Source organism: Diadema antillarum, unplaced genomic scaffold, assembly GCF_040938485.1.
Source record: "Diadema antillarum isolate AM-2024a unplaced genomic scaffold, OU_Dant_1.0 scf00000117, whole genome shotgun sequence".
Taxonomy (NCBI): Eukaryota; Metazoa; Echinodermata; class Echinoidea; order Diadematoida; family Diadematidae; genus Diadema; species Diadema antillarum.
Window position 1 is genome coordinate 1393179 of NW_027271006.1, and position 21897 is coordinate 1415075.

Consider the following 21897-nt stretch of genomic DNA (forward strand, 5'->3'; position numbering starts at 1 on the left):
TAACAGTTGGCATCTCTGGAATAAGACGAAATAATGACTCTGATCAAATATCAGAATAATATTTATGCAAGTCGTTATACCATCCGTAATGGTCCTATCAAAAGTTTAGCCAAGAGCACAGGGAATTTCTAACATGTGCTAAAACATATTAGTCTTTGCAAATGGTTTGAATATTAATGCCATGTGAAGAAGCTGACATGCACATTTCAGTGAGTTGCTAAATGCTGGCTACTTTTCCTTCCTCACAAATGTTTAATCCTTCAAGGCCCATCTTCTTAAAATACCACAGACACTACATGCTTGTAATATGTCAGTGGTGGTCATAGAGTTAAAGTACTTTGAAGGGTGAAAACCACAGAAAATGCACAGCAATGTGGACATGATTGGTAATTGGTCACAAGAAGTGAGTAGACTCAGATGCATACTTGGATGTTGAGGAAGCATCTGTTCATGACAGTAGCATGGCACTCTCATAATTATTACGGCTTCTTTTTTTTTACAATTCCAGCTTTGGGAATGATGATGACATCAAGAAAACGTCTCAAATACATGGATCCTCATTTAACCATGTAGTGTGTGATATTTCCCCACAATACAAAGAGGGCTCACATTCTACATGATTTTTTTTATGAAGTCTATTGTAATCCAATGTTTTTATCATGTATATGTACACAGGGCTCCCCTGGAAAGCAGTTGTGAAACTGAGGGGACTACCCTGTTTAAATATGACGGAATACATAAATACATAGGAAATCATCTTGAAATATTCCCTAGATCAAGTTAGCCTAGTCTCCTTTTTCTACAAAAGCAGGTAGCTCTTAGCAGGCAAAGATTTCATATAATTTATATCATAGTTGTGATACAAAAATGATTTCCAAACATGAATATCAGTTGGGAAGGGGAGAAATGTTCATTTTCCATCACTTTAGCTGAAGGTAATTTGATACAATGTACTTTCTGAAAGTGTGTCGCAATGATGAGAAGATACATTTAGTATGGTGGATGTAAATTTGCAGAAATTTGGAAGTTTTGTTCACAGACAGAGGCAACCTGCTAAGAATGATTCCATCCCCTTTATCAATATACTTTCTCCTACTCCTTCAATCCACCCCCCCCCCCCCCATCATTCCATTTTCTGCTTACAAACATGCACTCCAGGCATTAGCACATCCCAACTTTGCCCGATTCCTTCGGATCGGCAAGACGTTGCAAGGGGAAAGCCGATCTGTTTGGACTGCAAACATACGCTTGGGAATGCAAGCCCGGCGCAATGTTTGGTTTGATCAGGGCATACGCGGGACTAGAAATTTAGCGATGAACGATGCAGGGCAAAAAAAAAAACGGTTTCCCTGCACACAGCCAAGATATATATATGAGAACTGCAGGGATAATCCAGTAGCAGAGACTGCAAGTCAGACCCACAGTGAATATTCTTCGGAGAGCTAATCTGGTTGCAGGCATCATCTTACAGGCAGCTTAACAATCTCTTGCAATCCCTACTTTTTTTTCTTTCTTTTTTTTGCACCAGCATTCCTGGGTGGATGACATTTCAGCATCAGACAAGCAGATGTCATGTTTTAGATCAAATTTCTCCCCAATTTCTGCAATCAGAAGAACAAATACGCTGACAAGAGAAGAAAAATATGATGTCTCTTTTAGAGAGAAGTGCAAGAGAAGTGCTGCTCTGTTTAATCTATTTGGTCTCCAAATCATACTCAGACTTGAAGATGCAGAAAAGACCTCAAAACCAATGGAACTATTAGGGTGGATGACATCCATATTGACGACGACGATGATGATGATGATGATGATGATGATGATGATGATGATGATGATGACGATGATGATGATGACGATGTCGATGGTGGTGATGGTGATGGTGATGGTGATGATGATGATGATACTACTGCTACTACTTCTTTTACTACAATTACTATTACTATTACTAATTACTATTACTATTACTATTACTATCACTATTACTATTACTATTACTAATACTGCTATTGCTGCCACTGTTACTAATGATGATGATGATAATGATCACTATAATAATAACAACAACCACTACCATCATCATCATCACCATCACCATAATCATCATGATAATAGAGCTTTTCTCAATAATTAAGATAACCTCTTCAGTGTTGCTACTGGTTCTTCATAAGGCTCTGGCCTAATCATTACCCAAACACAACCAAATACAAAAATACGAGATGTTGATCTGGAATGAAAAGCAGGCTTTATCTGATGTCAGAAGTTACATTCACACAACATTTTTAATCTTCAAAGTTTTAAACTTCGATGATTAGCTTGCAGTGTTAAACTACGACGCACATCCACATAACACCTTATCTTAAAAAATGAATTTCCGAGTGAGTCCCACTCAATGATTAAACCACAAATAGGAAAAAAATACATGCATGCTGCACAAGTAATAAACTAACAATGTGTGGCAATAGAGTAGTGTAAAACACGCGTTAGAGGTTGATCGGAAGCTGAGGAGGAATAGGGTTCACAGAGAGGTCACGGAAACTTTCGAGTTTTAATAGTTGATTATCATGTCCACATGATGCTAACTAAGAGTGGAGACCCCCTTCGTCTTATGGATAGAGGCGTAAACACCAAGATGTCTAGTCATCAACTAATCTTTAAGATTGCTAACTTTCAAGTACATCTACTCGGGGCTAAACTACTAGCTAATCATCGAAGACTGAAACTTCAAGCTAATCTTTCTGTTTAGGAACATTGTGTGAACATAACTAGAAAATCTTGTCCACTTCAAAAGACTCATGAGCATATTCTATGTTCGGCATTCCACAGCATATGAACATTTGATATAAATGCTACTTTATGAAGCTGATCTTAAAAGACTAAAATCTCATTCTGCAAAGTCTCCTGTTTCAGTAGCAACACATTTCTCCTTGCAAAAATAACTGCAACATGCACACTGCCTCTGAAGAATCAGGGAAAATTTCACCCTCACCCGAGAAATGATCGATGGAGATTGTGCGAGGATATGGGTCGGGGCATGCACCTAAAGATAGAGTGAACTAGTTGAAAGCGAATCGAATTTCATTTCCTTTGAGTTTATCAAGAATACGGCACTTTCAGGCGACATGCGCGTCCACATAGAGCCCAGCAAGAAAATCAGATCCTTGCTTGAGAAGAGAAATCTTCAGATTTCAAAGTGTAATCGCCACAAGTCAGGATGGGGCATGACTTCAAGAAACCTTAGAGGTGAGAGAAGTTTACATAGTCTGTTAAAATGTACAAATTCTTCTCTTAAAGTCATTCAGCAAACATTCTCGTATGACAAGGTAAATAATCAATTGGGGTCTCTATTAGCTTGTAGAGGCCTACCAAGTTTACCTTTCTTGTTTTTTACCGACAATATAGCTATTCCATCGCCCAGACAACAAGGAAATTGAACATTTTAGTGAGAAGTAATAACTACTAGGTTTGATATTTTTCAAGTAAGACCAAGGTCATTTGAGGTGTTTTGTGAATTCAGAAGTACACCTCTCTAATCCAACATCTTGCTAAATATATATGAGAAGAGATTAAATAAAGGCATGAGCAAATTGTAAGAGATGAATGTCGGAAGATGAATTTAGAAAGTCTGACTTCAAAAATTTGTTGCTAAAAATCACCTTCTTTTTGTTTCATCTGCCCAAAGGTAATGCTGGTCCCTTTCAGATTCAAGGGGAAACACCTTCAATTTCATGAGCAGAACAATATATATTTTGTCAAGCAATCCACCGCAATGTACAGCAGCTTAGAGGTTGACATCAGATTTGCTGTTCTAATTCTTGTACATCCATTTCTTTACAGTGTAACTGGTTGCAATTCAGTTATCCTCCACTGCATTCGAGACGCTACACTCTCAGACTGAGGTTGACACATCTGTATAGAAGTGGTGCACCACAAAGACTTGCCAGCTGGCTGACCCCAAGCCCAGAAACAGAAAAAAGATGGACCCAACACCACCACAGAAATAATGCACATCTCACCAATTACAACACTTCCCTTCCTCAAAAAAGAAACTCTGCTAAAGAAAATTATCCATATTATTTCAAAGAGGATCAGACCTGGTCATATGCCATCTTGGCCTCCAAATCTTCATCTATTCATTTAACAGCAAATTCCATGTGTGATTTGATTTTGGAAATTACAGTAATGTCTGACAAAGGAAATTGGCAGGGATTTCATCAAAATGATAAAATTCAGAGCTACCAATTTGATGAGCTCATGACGATAATTTTTCCTCTGTAAATTAACTTGGGGAATAAGATGATTTGGTTGAGGTAGGGTTTCTGGTTCTTACCTTGAGGAGGAGCTCGTATCTTGGTATCGTTTTCATCAAAAAGATAAAATGCAGTGTTGCCAATTTGATGAGGTCATGATGAGAATTTTTCCTCTGCAAAATTACTTAAGGAATAGAGGGTTTGGTTGAGGTAGGGTTTCTGGTTCTTACCTTAAGAAGGAGCTCGTATCTTGGTATCCTTTGGATGGGCTGGATGATGAGGTCATTCAGGTTCAGCTTTTCCTTGTTCTCTTTCGCCCGTTCCTGTGAGATTTAAGAATAACATTGACTACTGTAAAACACAGTATTTTCGTGCCATGAAATTTTCGCAAATTGGAGCCAACGGCCTTTTATGTGGCATGAAATTTTCGTGAGTTGCCTCTAACATTCAATGCATATAGTGTAGACAAGAACTTTCGTGTGCATTTTAATTTCGCGAATTTTGGCTCTCGCGAAATTCGCAAAATTAAAGTGCACACGAACATTCCTCATTTTACAGTATGAATCACCAGAAATATAGTCATGTTGACACAGCTATGGCTCCCAAGGAGGTATACCACTCAGAGTTGTTGATACACATCACAAAGAATACCATGCATGCAACATGTGATGACAGACAAATGCTCAAAAAAACCTCTTGAATGAATGAGTTGATATGAGATGCCAAACAGTCCATTGCAATGCCATATGGACATTCTAAGTCACTGAAAATGAGCTACATTTGCTATAACACTTATTTCCCATGGACACCTGCACAAGCATACTCAGGACTATTCTTCGACTGGTTGAGTAAAGATAAGTACTTGACTATTGCATGTGTGTGAGTTCAAAAAAGAAAACTAGACAAATCTGCATTTTCAATATTGATGCAGATCCAGCCTGGTTTCAATTATATTTTTCATGACATGGAAACATTGCATTACAATTTTTAGCATGTTTTCCTCCACCACATATAACTGCAACAAACATCACAATACACATCATACTTTTTTTTTAAGTAAATCTATACAGCCTCTTTTCAAATTTTGAGAAATGAAAATCACAGAGTTTGTACAGTGCAACACTGCATCGCATATATCTATTACTTGCTTCTGTGAAAAAAAAAAACACTCGCTCAATTACATCCCAGTTTGTTGTTGTTGTTTTTTATTTGTTTCCTTCTGTCTTTGGAAAAAATGATACATTGGAATGTGAATGATTTCAAAAACATCTACAAGTGTGAACTATGTGGAAAATGAAATAGGGGAAAATGAGAGTTTCCATATATATCCAACATTAACTTGAGGGTAGGGTAGGGATGAAAAAAAAAATGGAATGTTTTGTCATTCAGAACCCGGGTATGACCTTTCTGTCCTTTCTGAACTTTCCAGAAATTGTCAAATTGTCATCATAACGCAGCTATCAACACTGGGGCTCGCAAGCCGAAATGATTTGATGAGACGGATAAGAAAGCAGTGAAGAACTGGCTAGTCTACAACATCCAGGCTTTTTAACCTGTCACCCTCTTTTCATCACAGGTGGCAGCCTATAGTTTGCAGGTTATCCTAGTCTAAAACATATATATACAAAGAGTTCAAATGCAAAAACAGATATAACCATTTTCACAATCTGGAGATATTGGGAGATTAAACTTTCTGAAACACACAAAAAATAATTTAAATATGTGACAATCTAACAGTATCTTCAAAAATGTTTCTCATAATGAGCACAATCATTGAAAAGATTTAATTTTTCTCTTTTTGATGATGATCTCGAGTAAAAACTTTGAAAATGGCATTTATCTGTTTTCTTCATATACTGTACATGTATGATACGTAGAGCGGGGGGACTTTGTGATAATTCATGACAGACCATAGTTACACAGGACTAAAAAAAAATGGGAAAACATCATAATCTTAGCAGTCATCATGACTTTTTATGATTCCTGCAGAAAAAGGCATTTTTTCTAATAAAGCAATTCAAATGTTAGTCCCTGGAACTAATCACAATCTGCATCTCATGTCCACGGCAAACACAGGATTGCCATGACATTCTTATCCCCGCATCAAAATGTTTTCATGGGAGAAGGGAGAGCATGATGAAGTCCTGAAAAGTTGCGTTACAAAAAAAAATAAATAAATAATACCCAAAAATATATACATATGGTTCTGTTTATTACAAGTGTTTAAAATGATATGTTCCATGAATTCAGGATGAAAACACTATACATGCATTACAGCAAATGTCAATTATAAAAGAAATACAATGTCTCAATCAACAAAAACTTCTGAATGCTACAGATGATCTGATTAGTTAAGTACTATTAAAGCGAAGTTGTATTTGACCTTTTTTTTCCCTACTTCTCAGGCAACATTAAGTGTCTCTGTCATTGCGTAGGGAAAAAACTCATTCTATCATAGTACTCTATCCTCGTACCGAAGAAATTATGATCTACAAACTGTTGCAAAGGAGCGAATAAGGGGAATTCCGCTGAGAATGCTCCTATCGGCTGTGCCAGGGGTCCCACTGCGGGGCAAAGCGGGCTCAGCAAACGCCTCTCTCTGATTGCGTCTTGCAAAGAGTGTCAACTGTAAACAAGTCGGGCCTGGAGGTGCAAATAGCGGACAACTATTTTGTTCTTTTCCGCCGCCTTATCTCCATCCCCCCACCCCCCATTCACACCGCTGGGCCGACTGATCGGCACGTTATATGATCAAAATTGACAAATCTGGAGTGAGCAAATAGGTGCAAAGAGTGCACCTTTTGGTCCCTGCATGTATACAGTGCAAACAACAAAGTGGAGAAGGGAAAATAAAGGGATGAATAAATATGACTACAATCAATAGTATAGTCTTCAAAAGCAAGAGAGCCCATTTCCCCAACCCCTATACCCCCCCCCCCCCCCCCCCCCCCCCCCCCGCCCAAAAACATTTTAACAGACAGAGAGACAAAGATAGAAAATATACTTTGTAAATCCGGAATAAAATCAGTTGTTCTTAGCAGGTCAGGATGAGGTCAAAAATGAGGGTAAGCCTGAATGGATAACTCATAGAAGAGTCTGACAAAAATATATATGTATAAATATCCAAAATCTGGGTCATTGTGATGTAACTGGAACACTAAACCTATTCATCACAATGATACATTACTATCTATTGTTTGCATAGTTCTGCTTTATGGTGTATGTATGTAGTGCAGGTTGTTTGATGTCATAGCAATGTTACCATTCGCTCTGTGTCTACAGTAAACAAAATGTTGCCTTCAGTTTGAACTCTCAACAATACAACAACGCTCTTTCCCTTCCAATCAACATTTCTTTTTGGAATAAACACAATGACAGATTTCGGGACTCTTCTTTAAAGAGACTTTGCTCGCTTCCACAAAATGCTTGCAATATCCATTCATGCTTTTTTTTCATATAAAGCTAGATCTTAACCCATTGAGGACAGACTGATTTTGGTGCCACAGGCTTTTCCAATAGACACCTGCCCGAGTATACTCAGGACTCATCCTCAACGGGTTATAACTAAGAACTTGCTCTTAAAACTGATTTTGAGTTAGTGATGGTACATTCATCATTAGATTTTTAAAAAAGAACGTGTTCCTTAGTCTCCTTGGTTCTACAATGTATGTGATGAGTCGGCAACCAAATTGATGAGAACAAAATGGTGATGCTCCCTGATTGCATTTATGAGTATTCCAGCATTTTTGGCACAAGAAAACAGAGCTATATCTCTATGGATATCAATGGAATTGATATGGGATGCCCTATGGATTACTGACTTTAAGACACCCAATATCTAACGGCACTAGCAACCTTCTGGTTCTAAAGGGGGTGAGATGTGACACACTCCACAGAGTGAACTCCTCCTTTGCTGTTGGAAGAAAGTGAATGTGTCTCAGAATCAGCATCATGAATACAGACCAGAGAATGTACTTTATTGCAGGATAACATTCATTAGCATACAGAAGAGAATAACAACTGAACACAGTCTCCCTTCTGGCCCTTAACTGAATAAATCAGAATTCAATCCCTCCACCCCCCCCCCCCCCATTCCTCCCACCAAACACAGACAAATACACAGTCTGTCCTTGTTATCAGGCATCTCAGTATGAGAGTAAGGGCGCAAGAAAGAGGTGGAGGAGGACAACATTGAGGAGGAAGAAGAAGAATGAAAATTGAAGATGGGTAAAACAACAAACAAGAGAAAGGAAGAAAGGAAGAGGAAGATGGACAGGAGCAGGAGGAAGAGGGGAATAGAGAAAATTGAGGAGGATGAAAAAAGAAGAAAAAGAAGAAGAAGATGATGACGGTGATGATGGTGATGATGATGATGGTGGTGGTGATGGTGGTGATGGTGGTGATGGTGGTGATGAGGGTGGTGATGAGGGTGGTGAGGGTGGTGAGGGTGGTGAGGGTGGTGATGGTGGTGATGATGATGGTGATGATGGTGATGATGGTGGTGATGGTGATGATGGTGATGATTGTGATGATGGTGATAATGGTGATGATGGTGGTAATGGTGGTGATGGTGGTGATAATGGTGGTGATGGTGGTGGTGGTGGTGGTGGTGGTGATGGTGGTGATGGTGGTGATGGCAATGGTGATGGTGATGGTGATGGTGGTGATGGTGGTGATGGTGGTGATGGTGATGATGATGGTGGTGATGGTGATGATGGTGATGATGGCGGCAATGATGATGATGATGATGATGAAGAAGAAGAAGAAGGGGAGGAACAGGAAGAGGAGGAAGCCAAAGACTGGAAGCAGAAGAGAGGTAAAGAAGCCAATGAGGAGGTAGTAGTGATGCAGGAAGAGGACAAGGAAGAAGAGGAAAAAGTGGAAGAGGATGAGGAAGAGAATGATGAAAAAGAGCAAAAAACAGGAAGAAGAGAGAAGGTAGAAGAGAAGGAAGAGGAAGAGCAGGAAGAAGAGGAAAAGAAGAAGGAAGAAAGAGATGGAGGGGAAGAAAGAAGAGGAAGAGGAGAACATGGAAGAGGAGGAGGGGGAGGAGGAGATGGAAGAGGAGAAGGAGGAGGAGGAAGAAGAGGAGGAGGAAGAAGAGGAAGAAGAAGAAGAGGAAGAAGAGGAGGAGGTGGAGGAAGAAGAAGAGGGGGAGGAGGAAGAGGAGGAGGAGGAAGAAGAGGAGGAGGAGGAGGAGGTTTCACTTTACCTCTAAGAACTTGGAGAATGCTGGCTTGGTGGCTGCCTTGCTGATGAGATCCTTGGCCTTATTGAAGTTGTTGGTGAATTCTGAGTAGGTATCCAATATAGGCTGCTGGGCAAACTGTGGAAAAGAAAACAACAAAAGAAGGAAACTTTAAATGAATGATGTTACATGATGAAATGGCAAACACCCTCACTTCAGTGAAGGGGAAAGACTTGTGTATTCAAGCTATTAAAAAAAAAATCTCATTTTTTGCAAGCATGAAAATTTTATCCTTCCTCAAGCTACCAAACAGTCAACTGAATGTTCTAAAAAATGTTCATTTGTGAGAAAATTTCATAAGGCAAATCTCCAGTACAGTTTGAAGGTTGTCATGGTAGCCTGTGTCTGGAGATTCTATGCTGCTTGCTTTTCATTCACTCATTACAAGTTTAGCAAGAAGTGTTTTTCCTTTTCTTTTCTTGTTCATTTGCTTGTTCCTTGTTTGTCTACAACCGTTTGATTGTTTTGGTATTAGAGGGAGGGCATAGTTTTGGTTGAGATAGAGCTTCAGGTTTCCAATTTTTTTTTTTGGGGGGGGGGGGCAGATAATGAGGAACCTCTTACAAAATATGAAAGAGCATGTAATTCTAAGTGGGATTCAGAGTTTATTTGATGAAAATTGGATTTGAAATGGCTGAGATATCCAAAACTAAGGGATCGTAATAAAAGGTTTGTTTCAATTTTTTTTTCTATCCATCACAACCATCACAATGATAAAAAATGATCAAACAATACACTCAACAACATACAAATAATTATTATACCAATCATTCACCAGGAGACATTGCAGAAGGCAAAATTAAACTGCTTCAGTTTCTTGTTGCTATCATACATTGTATCAAACAATATACAATCAAGCATATCCATGATTAATTGACATAAACAGTTTGATAGTGCCAGCATCAATCTAAAAAATTCATACACTGCCAAGTGTTTTTTCAAGTGTTTTTTTCATGCATCATCATCATCAAATGGCTCCGTCAGCAAGCTTTGATAATTAATGCACTCTGACATCAAGTTACCACAATGTTGAAAAGCACCTTTGATATGTCAAATGAATTGGTAGTCATGCAATAAAAGAGGTGAGTTCTGTCTAGATGCATTTACACCATTCTAGACACAGTGCCACTTGGGCATGCTAACACATCACGACTTGACAGCCGGTTTTTATGACGACACATGGCAAACCAGTGCCGTCTTTCAGCCGTTCCACGCCAGCACTCACGTCTCCCCCGAGTGTGACAATGGGCAAACGAGTGCCTAATAATTGCAATCTACTTGCTCATCGCATGTTCCCGACAGTCGGGGATTGTGTGTTCTTCGCACATAATCAACACCTCGACATCGCTGTAATCAACGCCCGCCATGTTTGCACAGATATAATCTGTTCTGACTCCTCTCCCGACGTATCACGACTGATATCGCTACAAAAGGTTTCGGCTGCGACAGACTCAGGAAGGGGGTTAAAAAAAAAAAGACATTGTATGCGAATAATGGCACATGAAATTAGACTGATATGTATCAAGGAAAATTTGCCTTATAGATTGGGTTTCTGAGACAGGGCTTATGTTTTTCATCTAACCAAGTCAAACATGGATTAATATTGCTAATCCCAACAGTCCACCGGGCGACTCCACTATTCCTTTGATGTTGGTACTCCCACTTGAGTACAGAGCATACACGCCGGCTATCGGCAATTTCAATGAAGGCACGAGATACAGGGATGGGCCCAGTTATCACCAAGAACAATGTAGGGAACTTGACGAGCTGTGAACCACATTACAGCAACAACGAGAGTTCTTTGAATCTATATATACCATATGCCACATGGTTAGAGTTAGAAACAGTTTATTACTGAGATGGGGCCAGTTATCACTACAAGAACAATGCAGGGAACTCGCCGAGCTGTTAACCAGATAATGGCAACTACTAGAGTTCTTTGATTCCATACAGGGCCTACCATATGCCATGGTTAGATCTATAAACAGGCTATTACTGAGCAGTCTTTCAAATAATGATGTTCTGTGCTACCTTCCCACTCAATATCACCTGGATAGATGGGAATGCATTTAGGCAACTCCTCCACTTGATTTCCTCACTAAAAATGACACATTCTTAAAGGTGTGATATTCTGACATACACGTGGGGCTTTTGTTTGTTTTTGTTTTTATCTTCTTTGGGGGAACAATTTCCTTGAAATGTACATGTAGTAGGCATATTCGATATTCAGAAAAAAGAGGTTACAACAACTTTCAATATCACTGCCTTCTCTTTTCTTCCCATTTTTTTCCAAATTAGAACAAACTAAAAGAGTGGCAGACACATTTTCCTTCCTTTATATTCAGAGAAAAATGTAAGTGATACACAGACGAACTATTTTGAGTCATTTGATGGGAAATCATCTGTGAAGCAAAGTAACATCTGCATCATCTTCAAGTGCCTATTCATGATTGTTGATGCCAAGGACTTAATACCAGTATACATTCCTTTGCAAGTTTTTTGTTTTTGTTTTTGTTTTGTTGCCTTTGTTTATTCTACAGCATAACATCTCATATCAAACGTGTTTCTTTTCATTTTGAGTGATAGCAGTACTCTTTGTACATCTGATTCTTATTCTATTCATTTACATAAAATGATTGAATCCTGAAATCTTCTTCTTCTTCTTCTTCTTCTTCTTCTTCTTCTTCTTCTTCTTCTTCTTCTTCTTTTTCTTCTCCTTCTCCTCCTCCTCCTCTTCCTCCTCCTCCTCCTCTCTATCACTTCTGGTTCTAGAGAAGAAGATTTTTTAAGATTCCTTAATTTGGGGGGGGGTTGGGCCCCTCTGGGGGCCCCCCAGGGGGGGTATGGTGCCCACTTGAACAAATTGAGATCCTATCCCCCTAGGGATGCTACCTGCCAAGTTTGGTGAAAATCGGTCGAGGGGTTCTCAAGAAGAAGATGAAAATGTAAAAGTTTACGCACAACGGACGACACACGACGGACGACGGACGACGGACGCCGGACGAAGAGCGATCGCAATAGCTCACTTGAGCCTTCGGCTCAGGTGAGCTGAAAATGGGGGCGAGTACCCCCATTTCTTTTGTTAAGGAGCCCCCCCCCCCCCTCCCCCCTTTCCCTTTTATGGAATTCCTGGATCCACCCCTGACATTGCTCAGCTACACTCAATGGGACTTGAACTTGATTACAGGGCAGATGCACTACCGTCCAAGCCACCTCGATGTCCAATACACAAATCCGGAATGAGCTCACTCATTGCAGGTGAAAGCATGTCGCGTGGATTATGGGCAAATGGGGGGAGATATTGGTTCTATCGATGTATGGACCAATTGTACAGTGACCAATCACAATGCTCCCTGGCCAAGCAGTGAATATACTGCAGCCACAGAAAAGGGTAACAAAACAGAAATTAATATGAGTAGCTATCAGTGCACAACTAGACACAAACATGCAAAAGCAACGGCATGTATTTCAAAAGGTTCTGCTAATATGTTGCGACCACACTTTCCCAAAGATGGTAATGAAATGCAGGTTGATATTACTCGTAAGTGGCATAGCACTTTTTTCCCAATGTAGAAAATTAATTTAACATCCTGCGCATGTTAGTGGCATTTTACATAGGCCTACACCAATATTGCCTTGAACTTAACACACAGTAAATAGAAGGATCGAAACTAGCATATCATTATGACAGTATGTGGCATTTCCATTGTCAGATGTGTATTGTTGAGAATAAATATATCTAGTACTAATGATAAACATGCTCCATTTAAGGAAGCAATTTAACAATCAGCGAATGGAATGTAATACCTAGAGGATGACACAGTACAATTTCTCATTTTTAAGTAGTAAAATTCACTGCAAAACACTTAACCAACTATCTCTTTTTCTTTTTGTGCTGCAATAATCCAATTTTTTTTTCCATGCTCTCAAAGTAATTCAGATAGCCACCTTCAACTGCATGTTATTATTCCCTGAGATGTGCTAAATATTTAGCAATATAGAATAGATGTACCAAATCAATGTCATGTCACAAATACTACGCTGAACTTCTGAGCATATTTGATAATAAATGATGTAATACATGGCAATATGATACAATACATCATAACACAATTACCATAAGATGATGCCTGCAGTCTCAAACATGTAACATGTCTTCCAGTACCCACATGCAGCTTAATTTAATCTGAATGTTACAAATGTACGATGGGATGGATGATATGCAATTTTCCCACACGTTATGAGTCATCTGTATTTGTCATGTGCTTTTGCAGAGGTAACAGCGTATTCTTCCTCAATTTCGCTGGATGGCTTGTTGCCATGCCAACAGATGAGAAACATTCAAACATGAACCTACAACATTACATTGGAATATATATCTAAAGGAAATATTTTGCCCTTCAGTACAATATGAGCTTCCACAGCAGTATAAGAAAGACACAAGAGTCTAAAAGCTTGTATTTTTTTTCTCTTTAATTGAGACTGGAGGTTGACAATTGCAGTGTTGGTGCCCCCCCCCCCCACACACACACACACATGCACACACACTATCATTATACCTATGTACAAGTTGGCAAACATCAGCATATATTTCCTTGCTTATTATCATATCAACCACAGCTATACTCCCTTTGAAATCATGTGACAGACTTCTCTTTCTCTATGATGTAAATAGATGGTAAAATCCATGTGTAACTGTTATATTTTCTTTTAGCTCCCACATACGAATACTACAGCAACATACATTATACATTGCAAATGTACACTACATTGTATCATCATTATTTCCATTTTCATACTCCTTTATGCTTACATACGGTAAAGTTTAAAAAAGAATTAAAACCTCTGAAAACCATAATATCAAAAGCCAATGACATTGTATGTGAAAAAGACATCCATGGATGGTAATTACTGAGTTAAGCACGAATGCGGACAAATCATTTTTATTCCCTTTCCATTCCATGTTATCCTGTTGTAATACGCCATATTATGCTCATGGTCATTGATGTACTCGCACAGCTTGTGTACACTTTCACTTCTGTCTTTTGAACCCTTTCTATGCCAGGGACTTTGGACAGCGTGTACATCACTACAGGGTCTTTTGTGCCAATTGACACCGAAAACACACACAGGGTTAAAGGGATGGTACAGTATTGGTGGAGATGAGAATTGGGCTTTTAACTTTTTGCGAGATACCAAGAAAACACTTATGATATAGTACGGAGCATACCATTTTAAGAGGAATCCAAAGTTTATTTGATGAAAATCGGGTTTTGAATGACTGAAACATCCAAAATTAAAGTAAAACAAAACTATTGTAATAAAGTGTGGGTCCCACACTTTATTGGAATTGCTTTTTTTTTTATATCTCAGCCATTTCAAAACCAATTTTCATCAAATAAACATTGAATTCCTCATAGAATTGCATGCTCTTTCATATTTCATAGAAGGTTTCTCATCATCTCACCAAAAAAATGTTAGAAACCTGAAATTAGGTCTCAACCAAAACTATACGATCCCTTTAAATGCCCCACAAGCATTTCACTCCAGTAACCTTTGCCCAACCCAAACCTGACTGAGACAACAATTAATCTGGAAGAAGAAGAATCATCCGAACCGTTCCTGCACAGGCAGTGGAAACTGGGCCAACAGCTTAGCAGCTGTGAGATGATTATTACAAGCCATTAGCAGTGATTAAGGGTTAGCAGTTGGTGATAATAATTCACCACCATCAATACCAGTTACACAAGTGCACAAATTTACACAGATGTGTTATTTGAGGTTCAAATTACCATGAAAATGGCCATGCTTTATTTCATTATCCTGTATGGCCAAATCTGGTAGCTGAATATTTGATAACCTGATTCAATATTTCCAACTGTGATCAGTATCAGAGTACATATATAATATGCTGCACTATCATGGCTACATCCTTTAGGTTATTAACGTCATTATAATAAAAAATTATAACAATCTTTTTGTTATTGTAATCACCATTCACATGTCAACATACATCTCTGTAATTATAATTATTAAATTTGATTGATCATGCTGATTTTAATCCTGATAAATACTTAAATTTGCAGTAGTTCATGTAGTATCATTTCCAGCCTATGATTATCCTTTATCTTCAAAATTATTTGCATCCTTCAAAAAGTGCAGTCCATGCTTCACTCTGGATAGCAACTTATTTTCAAACCATGGTTTTACCTTGCAGGGTTGATAGCACATTAAGTCTGCAACCAGCAGACGTCATTGAAGTTGGAGCTCACTATAAACTTCAAGTTATCCTTATGTCATCCCATTGAAAAAAAAATTGCAGGGCAGACATTGTTCATTATTCTGCTTAAAATTTCCCATTTTTTAATTCTTTCATCAAACCAGTGAGATATGTTTTTCTCTTTTTATTTAGCCAATAAAGTGCCACATTATTCTATGATTTACTGAAATGCAAACAATCATAACTTCCTCTGCCTATTTGTCCAGCAGTGCTCAGACGTTGTCTGATCCGGGGCTTTATTTCATTCATTACATTCCAAAAGGCTTGCACTCGGCAGTTAAATCCTCTCTGAACCTCCCCTTGACTGAATGTTAGACTGGAATGATTCCAGCGCTAAAGTGGCAGAGAACGGAGGAGTTACGCCGTACATCTTTGCGGACAAGACAGCACAGAACTCCCTTTGTGCATCTGTGTCAAAATGCCACATGCAAGATGATGTTTTATGGGCTGGCTTGCGAAATGACAGCAACCACCTTTATGATAAATCAGCAGCTTACACGCTTACACAATGAACTTGTGTGACGTGCCGAAAAAATAATATTGCGGCAGACAGACGTACCCATTTTGTTGGCAGGGGTACCCTCACAAAAGGCACATTCAAGACGCCATTTTATTAGCCTAATATTTATTCTGGACCAGAGGGCTATAAAACATCAAATGTGCATCCAGTGGCAAATACAGTCTGTCTACCACTTCTTTTAGAGAGACCATCAAACAATGTCGGGCACATATCGCGAAAGACTGGCCCAGCGGCTCGCACAATCTCACAAACCCTGCGAGCACGGTGGCACAGAAACCAAAAATCTTTTCATCTATCGCTGGTCACAAACTGGAGGAAAACAAAATGTGACCAAAGGGAACAAAAAGGAGAAGTGGTACAAAATCAAGCAATGACAAGACACAATCCAATTAACTCTTCAGGGAAAAGGCTTTATCCCGAGCCCTCCCACAAATACCACCATTGGGGCTTTACACAATTTTCAGAGTCCTCCTTCATCAGTTAACCTACCACACAATGAACATAGTTTAGTTCTCTCTCTATTTTTACAAATTAGTCTGGTCTTCTTTTATCCTCATTCCTCTTATTCTGGACTAAGAGACCTAAGTCTTTAAAAAGAGAAAAAGGCGGAAAAAAAATCCAGGGTATATGGCAAGGTCAGTGTGCCCTGTAAATATGTACACAATCCCCACGTCTCCATTGTTGGCTGGTGGGGGGGGGGGGGGGGGGGGGGGGGGAGGGGAGGTAGAACCCTTTTGTTCACCGACAGGGCACTGACATTTCCACGAACCTTGCTATACCCCTTTTCTTTCTCAGACCCTAAACACACTGAGAGAGAGATGGAGAGCTCACCACATGTCTGGTAGATACGGAATGGGTGCACAGTTACGTGAGAAGTCATTTGCAATCATGCTCAGAAACACATTTCTAAAAGCATTTTGAGAACCAAGGCATGTTCAGACATTGAAATCAGTTTCCTCGCTGATTGCCGAATGCCAACAGAATTCCACATAATAGCAGCATTATAAATTCAAAAACTGCAACACTAAATGCTCACATGATGAGTATGAACAGATCATATGCATGTCACATGGCAATAGTAATGACAACATGAAGCTAAGCTTTACCTTTCAATCATGTTCACACTGCAAGCGTACGCAAACGGATGAGTGAAACGTAAAGTTGGAAACACCTCCAGACCACAATTGTCCCGATATGAATGAGGCGAGAAATAGGCCTACATCTCAGAGGTATGAAACTCAAGTTTGCTTGTAGACTTGCAGAGACTTGCTTTTTGACTTGCAGAAACTCACTTTATCAGCATAAAATGTGCTCCTAAACACATTCAAGAACAAATTCTCTTGTCAGTTTAAAAGGGTTCATAACCACATACTTTATCATTCTATGCTCATGATAATGAACACTATGTGCTACAAGTTGCACGTACGCCTTCACTTTTTCTGTCAAGCTGCACAGTGAAAAGACATGAAAGTCACAACTTTTAGAATTGTGGTCACTAAAAGCCATAATTTGAATGCATCTCTTCTCTCCTCGCCCACCCCCCTTCTCCGTCCCCCGCCTCAAATATATATTTTTTTAAATCAGAAAAAGGAAAATCTCTTGGCATATCAATTTGTAGTCGCTTGATGAATGCTTGTTGTTCAATAATATCAGCCAATGACAATATCGAATGTACTGGCTTTCATGTGTCAGCAGGTAGGCCCAGAGACAAAGGTTGGATGTTGAAAGACTACGTCTGCACGTACAGATAACTGTTGAAAGTTGAGACACAATTTAGCACAGACCTGGGCATGAATGTAAATTACCTGCGCATTTGGTGAGCAGGCATGCATTTTCTTTATCCATACAACATTTTTGTGGGGGGGGGGGTGGGGGGGCATGGGGTTAGAATGTAATGTTTGTTGCTAAAGGCCTTGGGTGTTTTCGTGCAGTAACTGTGAATTCCTACACGATCTAGATCATTGTGGGCAGATTGTACCTGAGCTATTAAGAGCAAGTTGAACAATATCTTCTCTTCTAAACAATGCACACTTAAAGCTGCTTAAACAGATGATGTTGCACAAGGTATGTGACATATAAGATCTTAATCTTAAACACTTATAAACACAAAAAGTCATCAAATTATCAGATTTCATGCTTCTCTCCTCCTTTCTTCCTAAATCTGTATCAACATATTGAATACACCTGAGGTCTTTTCTCTCTCCTTACAGGATAAATGGTAAAAACTTTTGCTCTATATTCCAAGAGTCCCTATATGATCCACGTGGTGCATGTGACAGCACCATCTTAACCCGTTGAGGATGAGTCCCGAGTATACTCGGGCAAGTGTGGAAATATCAAAATCAGTCCATCCTCAACGGGCTAAAATGTCATTGACCTTATCCATGAGCAAATTTGGTGTGGTACTGGGAGAATTGCACCACACATAAAGCAGGCTATAGTGCAACAGCATTTAGACCTAGTCTGGAGGCCATGGAGAACTTGACTTACCCCTATCGATCTGATCATCTTATCTGGGATACTCAAATTCTGGTCAAATTACACCTATAAAGAAGTGACGTTTGCAATCTTACCAGCTAGGAGACGACAAACAATGCATTTGTGTAAAATGGGAAATAATGCTTTGGTGCGCTGTTCATTCTATAAATATCAGTGAACTCGTGACATTTGTGAAGTATATGGCATAATCAGTATCTGTAGCATCCCATCATATTTCTAGAAATTACAACTGAGAGGATGTAGCACTTTCTTTCTCCTTCAACCAATAAACAGTGCAAAATGATCAACCACAATAATGGCATTAATCTCTCCTTGTTCAATTATCTTCTTTTCTTTATGAAAACAAAAAAAAAAAATTTGAGCATTCAACTCCGACAATGAAAATGTTGTTGAACCAAAACATAAATTGTACATGGAACAAATTATAATAAAACACAAGAATTGGACTTACACTTTCACAATTTGTTTATGATAAATATAATGTAAATGCCGCATCTATCCAAATGGTGCATCTAGACATGTAAATGTGTGTAAATAGAGGGATAGAGAGAAAGAGATAGATATAACATGATATACGCACATATGTTTCTATGTAATATTACGAATTTGTAAGTGTGTATGCATGAATACTAAATCTATATATCTATATCTATATACCTATATATCTATGATATATCGATATATCTATACATCTATATATCTATATATCTATACATCTATATATCTATATACCTATATATCTATATATCTATATACCTATATATCTATATATCTATATATCTATATATCTATATACCTATATATCTATATACTGTACGAGCTATTTTCGCGGTGGTTTTATTTTCGCGAATTTCGCGAATCGCCTTTGAACCATGTAAAATAACTAACAACGCGCGAATAGCTAAGTTCAGTTAGACCTTTGTAACCGCGAAATACACAACACGCCATCTCCATGTAGCAATTCGCTATATATCTATATCATCTACATATCTATCTATCTATATATCTATATATCTATACATCTATATATCTATATACCTATATATCTATATATCTATACATCTATATATCTATATATCTATATATCTATATATCTATATATCTATATATCTATATACCTATATATCTATATATCTATATATCTATATATATATATATCTATGTATCTATATATATATATATCTATATATCTATATATCTATATATCTATATATCTATATATCTATATATCTATATCTATATATCTATATATCTATATATCTATGTATCTATATATCTATATATCTATATATCCATCCACACATCTGATCATATATTGATCTCTTTTATCTACATATTCTAACTGTGAACTTTGGCACTTCAGAGAAACACTCTATACCAAACATCTAACCTCTGGTCAAAAGCGGCAGGCGGTCGACCCCACACCGCCCTCGCTGGAGGGGAGAGAGATAACCCCACGTGGCCTAGTTGACTCCACCTCCCCTTGGCTCAAAATATTCTCCTCTATTCAGTATGCCAGGATTATGGACGGATATTCTCAGCTGTTCAGATGCTATGGTGATGGTGAATAGTATGGATAGATATGACATTCCCAAATAACCCTTTCTAGCTTTGGGGGAAAAAAAACTAGTTGTATCTGATTTGACTTTACATAGATTGGATTAATTCTAATAGAATGGAATCAAATGAAATTGACGATCGAATGAAATGAAATAAACAAATTAAGACAAAACTTCTGCACATTACTCTACATTTTAACAGCATTCACAAAGTACATACAAGTCTAATGACAGTTGAAATTATCTCTAGATTTATAAAGAATGCACAAAACATTTCTTCATGATATCCTTTTGAATAGCACAAAGGACATATTCAATTGTGTTGCATAATCACTATAGGGTCAAATCTCACTATCTTTCCCTCTAACATTTAAATGATATATTGGTCTACTATGCACTTCCATGACTTTTAAAGGTGTAGATTGAGTTGTGGGAATTCTAAAACATGATACATTCGCAGGGGTTCACAAACAAGATTTAAAATACACGGATGTTTGTGGTCTATTGTATATTGGCCACAATGCATGGCATATATCTCCAGAAGACAGCCATGCCATAGACATGGTAGAATCCTCTTCTGGTCTTGGAGATATTTGACCATCTCATAATATGCCGCAGCACGCACACAACCAGAAAAGAAGAAGCGATGTGGCCGGTTCTTCCGCCTTTGTGCTCGGCAGCAGAACGCGTTCCAAAAATAGCTACGGCCCCTCTCCGTGCATTCGGACTGTCCATGAGGCCGGTCAAACACTTTGATGGTCAAGGGTTCACCGCTTGGACAGCCAGAGGGTGTAAAATCACTCTCAGTTCTCTCACAAAGCATTTTGAAGATTAAGAGGAGTTCCGGGAAATCAAAATTTACCGTCATAGTTGATCTCTCTCTACATAAACACTGAAATGTCACAATTTTCAGTTGACGATCCACACTGCAATAAACAGTTTCTGAATAACTTCATTTCAGGGTGTATGAAAATTAAAGATGACATCATGCAGTAAGGGTCCCCATTTCTCTCATTTCTAAAAAGTTTCAGACATAAATAGGAAAGATGAATTATGTTGTATAACATGTATGTAACTGTCCATGGTTAGAACTTCATGTAATGACATAATTTTATTGAGCACATTTTTTTTTCCCAATTCTGCCTCTGACTGAGCTTAAGATACCAAGTGTCTGTTCAGCTGGAATTTAACTGAATAGTGTTAGAGATAGCTTCTTAAATACACTTTTGACATTATGGGGCTGTCAACAATCACGTAGCAACATCAAGGAGCCATTCCAACTAGTTATTGGGGAGGAACTTGTGTGTTAAATTCATCTCAATAAGACATAATAATTCACATATCACAGATGATTCTATAATCATGTGCCAGGACTAAAAGAAATAGTTCACTTTAAGTTACAGAATTAGAACAATTCTACATCTTTTTTTCTACCATTAACTGATAGGCATGAACAAAACATCTTAATACTCTGATGGCTGTCAACTGTACAAACACAAATTGGTCTTTATGAGCACTTCTTTATTATTTGCTTTAATTGTCAA

General features: G+C 38.4%; 1 protein-coding gene across 1 annotated transcript in view; it reads right to left on the reverse strand.

The window, feature by feature from the left end:
• LOC139719965 (rho guanine nucleotide exchange factor 17-like) overlaps positions 1-21897 on the reverse strand; it is a 138181-nt gene that overhangs the window by 68675 nt on the left and 47609 nt on the right. The window contains exons 4-5 of the mRNA XM_071631345.1: positions 9460-9573; positions 4478-4570 (exon numbers count right to left, since the gene is read on the reverse strand). Of these exons, the coding sequence (XP_071487446.1) occupies positions 4478-4570; positions 9460-9573 (207 nt within the window). The remainder of the gene's footprint in view (positions 1-4477; positions 4571-9459; positions 9574-21897) is intronic.